The sequence below is a fragment of the Babylonia areolata genome, chromosome 17 (assembly GCF_041734735.1).
Source record: "Babylonia areolata isolate BAREFJ2019XMU chromosome 17, ASM4173473v1, whole genome shotgun sequence".
Taxonomy (NCBI): domain Eukaryota; kingdom Metazoa; phylum Mollusca; class Gastropoda; order Neogastropoda; family Buccinidae; genus Babylonia; species Babylonia areolata.
Genome location: NC_134892.1, coordinates 19873291 through 19876716, shown reverse-complemented (window position 1 = coordinate 19876716; position 3426 = coordinate 19873291). Strand labels below are relative to the sequence as shown.

The window sequence follows — 3426 nt, the reverse complement described above, 5'->3', positions numbered from 1 at the left end:
CAGATAAGCCTGCCTGGCTTCTCATCCGTCGGACCGACGGGAGACTCCATCTTAGGTACTGATTTAACTGGAATGAACATAAAAGAAAAAAATTTATCAAACGTTTCTTTCAGTTTCGGTCAACCTGTTGTCGGACTCATTTGTGCTGATCTAAACATGTTGCCTGAGTTGATGTCAACTTCTCCTTTATGGTCGAATTAAAAGATTTTTTTTTTTAATAATCGAGATGTGTCAAGAAAACTTTATCTAAATGGTGTTATTACCTCAAATGCAATAATACTTTTATCGCCCCCAAAAAGACCCATAGCTTTGAATATCAAATCAAAGTGAGATGCGCCATAGCATTGAGGATTAGACTATTTGTTTCTGAACAGAACATCCGTGGTTGGATCCCACTAGTAAATAAACAAAGCAACCACCATCACATCAACACTGCTTTCTATTCAATATGTGATTTTTTTTTCTTCTAGATCGTCTGACGGAACAGAAACCACTTTCATCATTCCAGCTTCCTCTGGGTCCAACCTCCTGCACTACAAGGAACAGGTCATCCATTGGTCCCACCCACCAGAAGCAAGCAGCCATGGTCTCCCCAGACACCATCACCACCGCCGTCACCAAGAAATCCCCACCGTCGCCCACCGAGGGGAGAGGAACGCCATCCCGATCCTCCGCCCCCCTCGCACCCGGGAAAGGACCCACGCCAAAAAATCCCCCCTCCTGCTCCTCCTCCTCCTCCTACCCTCCTCATCGGTCTCTTCCTCCTCCTCCTCCTCCTCCTCCTATCAAGTCCCAAATCATCACCACCAAATTGGAGAAACCCCCCACCATGGAGAAACAACGACCAGAATTCCCGGACTCAGCTGAAGGAACGAAAGGTATTGAGCGTCACATCCCAATGCCTCCGGACGGGGGGTGGGGCTGGGTGATCGTCTTTGCCTCCCTCTTCTGCAATTTCATCGTGGACGGGGTCGGATACTCATTCGGGGTCTTCCTGCTGGTATTCGCGGACTTCTTCCAGGAGAGTGACCTGGGCAAGGTGTCCCTGGTGGGGTCACTGCTTTGTGGGCTGTACAACATCATTGGTGAGTCGTGGCGTTGTGTTTCTTGTTGTTGGTTTTGTGTTTCTGTGGTTTTGTTGTGGTGTGCTGGTGTTAGTGTTGGCGCTGTTGTTTTGTGCAAAGAATGGGGTAGCGTATAACGGATCATTCCGTACAATTTGACTCCTCCTTGAAACTCTGTGTGTGTGTGTGTGTGTGTGTGTGTGTGTGTGTGTGTACCCCAGGTCCCGTGGTCAGCGGACTCATCAACAAGTTCGGCTGTCGGCCAGTGGCCGTGGCGGGCAGTGTGGTGGCAGCACTGGCCTTCCTGCTCAGCACCATCGCGCCCTCTGTCGACATCCTCATTTTGACCTATGGGGTCATGGGCGGTAAGTCAGTCCTTCTCTCTGATTGGTTCCTTTGGAAAGAAACAGAAAACGATAGGCCTTATGCTGACCTGTGGGTTGATTGGCAGTGAGACAGTCTTTGCTCTGATTGGTTCCTTTAGAAACAAACACGATAGGCTTTATGCTGTCCTATGGGGTGATGGGTGGTGAATCCGACTTCCTTCTAATTCTGTTCATTGAAAAGAAGCAAACACGATAGGGCTCATGCTCTCTGGTGGGGTTTTGAACAGTGAATCCCTCTGATTATCTCCTAAAAAAAAAACACACACAAAAAACACCCCCCTAAAAAAAATCACGATAGGCTTCTTCCTTACCTATGGGGGTTTTGGCGGTAAGCCTACTTCATTCCTGATCTTTCTGTGGCTGTGTAGCATTCTCATCTCTCTAAGTTTGTGTATCTCTTACTTTGCCTGTGAAGTAATCACATCTCACTCTGTCTTTGCAGTAATCACATGTTACCTTGGCTGTGACTCACTCACTCGTCACACTGTGCCTGTGTATCTCACCTTACTGTGCTGTGTAGTAATCACATCTCACACTGTCTTTGTAGGCAAATATTTTCAAGAAAAATACGAAAATTGTTCAAGTATAAACTTGGACATATACTTGATACTGTCTACAAATGGTGTGTGTGTGTGTGTGTGTGTGTGTGTGTGTGCGTGCGTGCGTGCATGTGTTGGTGTACATGTATGTACGTGTGTGTTGTTTTTCTTCTTTGTGTGTGTGTGTGTGTGTGTGCTTGTGCGTGTGTTTCTGTGGATGTATGTGTGTGTGTGGATATATGTGCGTGTGTATGCGTGCGAGCGTGCGTGTGCGTGCGTACCGTGCGTGTGTGTGTGTGTGTGTGTGTGTGCACGGGCAGGGTTTGGCCTGGGCATGATCTACCTGCCGGCTATCGTCAGTGTGGGGTACTACTTCGAGAGGAAGAGAGCGCTGGCCACTGGCATCGCTGTCTGTGGGTCTGGCATCGGTACCATCGTCTTTGCCCCGCTCTCCCAGTATCTGCTGGAGGTCTGTGCCTGAAGGAGAGTGGACAATGGTGAAGACGCTCAGCTTTCCAGTACAGAGAGTTCGCGAGGGTGTGGGTTCGAATCCCGCTCTCGCCCTTTCTCTCAAGTTTGACTGGAAAAATGAAACTGAGCGTCCAGTCTTTCGGATGAGACGATAAACCGAGGTCCCGTGTGCAGCACGCACTTGGCGCACTGAAAAAGGACCCACGGCAACGAGAGTGTTGTCCTCTGGCCAAATTATGTAAAAAGAAATCCACTCTGATAGGTAGACAAATATATAAGCATACACTCAAGGCCTGACAAGCGCGTTGGGTTATGCTGCTGTCAGGCTTCTGCCTAGCAGATGTGGTGTAGCATATATGGATTTGTCCGAACGCAGTGACGCCTCCTTGAGAAACTAAAACTGAAGCTGTGCATGTATATTATGTATGTTTGTTGATGTCGACAGTTTTCTCCATTTGTAATCTGTTTAGATTAAGAGAGAGTATAAAATGACATAGGAAACGAATGATGAGCACCCAGTGCTAGCTGTCAGTCGACTCTACCGAGGTAGGCAGCCTGTTGTACAAATGACTCTGTGTTTGTGAAGTGCTGTGAGCTCGGCTTTTGACCGAAGGTGGGCGCTAAGTAGTTCAGTTCAGTTCAGTTACTCAAGGGGGCGTCACTGTGTTCGGACAAGTCCGTATGCGCTACGCCACATCTGCTAAGCAGATGCCTGACTAATAGGGTGATCTTCTTCTTCTTCTTCTGCGTTCGTGGGCTGCAACTCCCACGTTCACTCGTATGCACACGATTGGGTTTTACGTGTATGACCGTTTTTACCCCGCCGTGTAGGCAGCCATACTCCGCTTTCGGGGGGGTGCATGCTGGGGTATGTTCTTGTTTCCATAACCCACCGAACGCTGACATGGATTACAGGATCTTTAACGTGCGTATTTGATCTTCTGCTTGCGTATACACACGAGGGGG

The 3426-nt window shown here is 48.4% G+C and overlaps 1 protein-coding gene across 1 annotated transcript in view; it reads left to right on the top strand.

The window, feature by feature from the left end:
• Positions 1–829: 829 nt before the first annotated feature.
• The window catches only part of LOC143291540 (monocarboxylate transporter 5-like), a 28692-nt gene continuing 26095 nt past the window's right edge, over positions 830–3426 (top strand). Inside the window, exons 1-3 of the mRNA XM_076601441.1 lie at positions 830–1085; positions 1286–1429; positions 2310–2458. Of these exons, the coding sequence (XP_076457556.1) occupies positions 830–1085; positions 1286–1429; positions 2310–2458 (549 nt within the window). The remainder of the gene's footprint in view (positions 1086–1285; positions 1430–2309; positions 2459–3426) is intronic.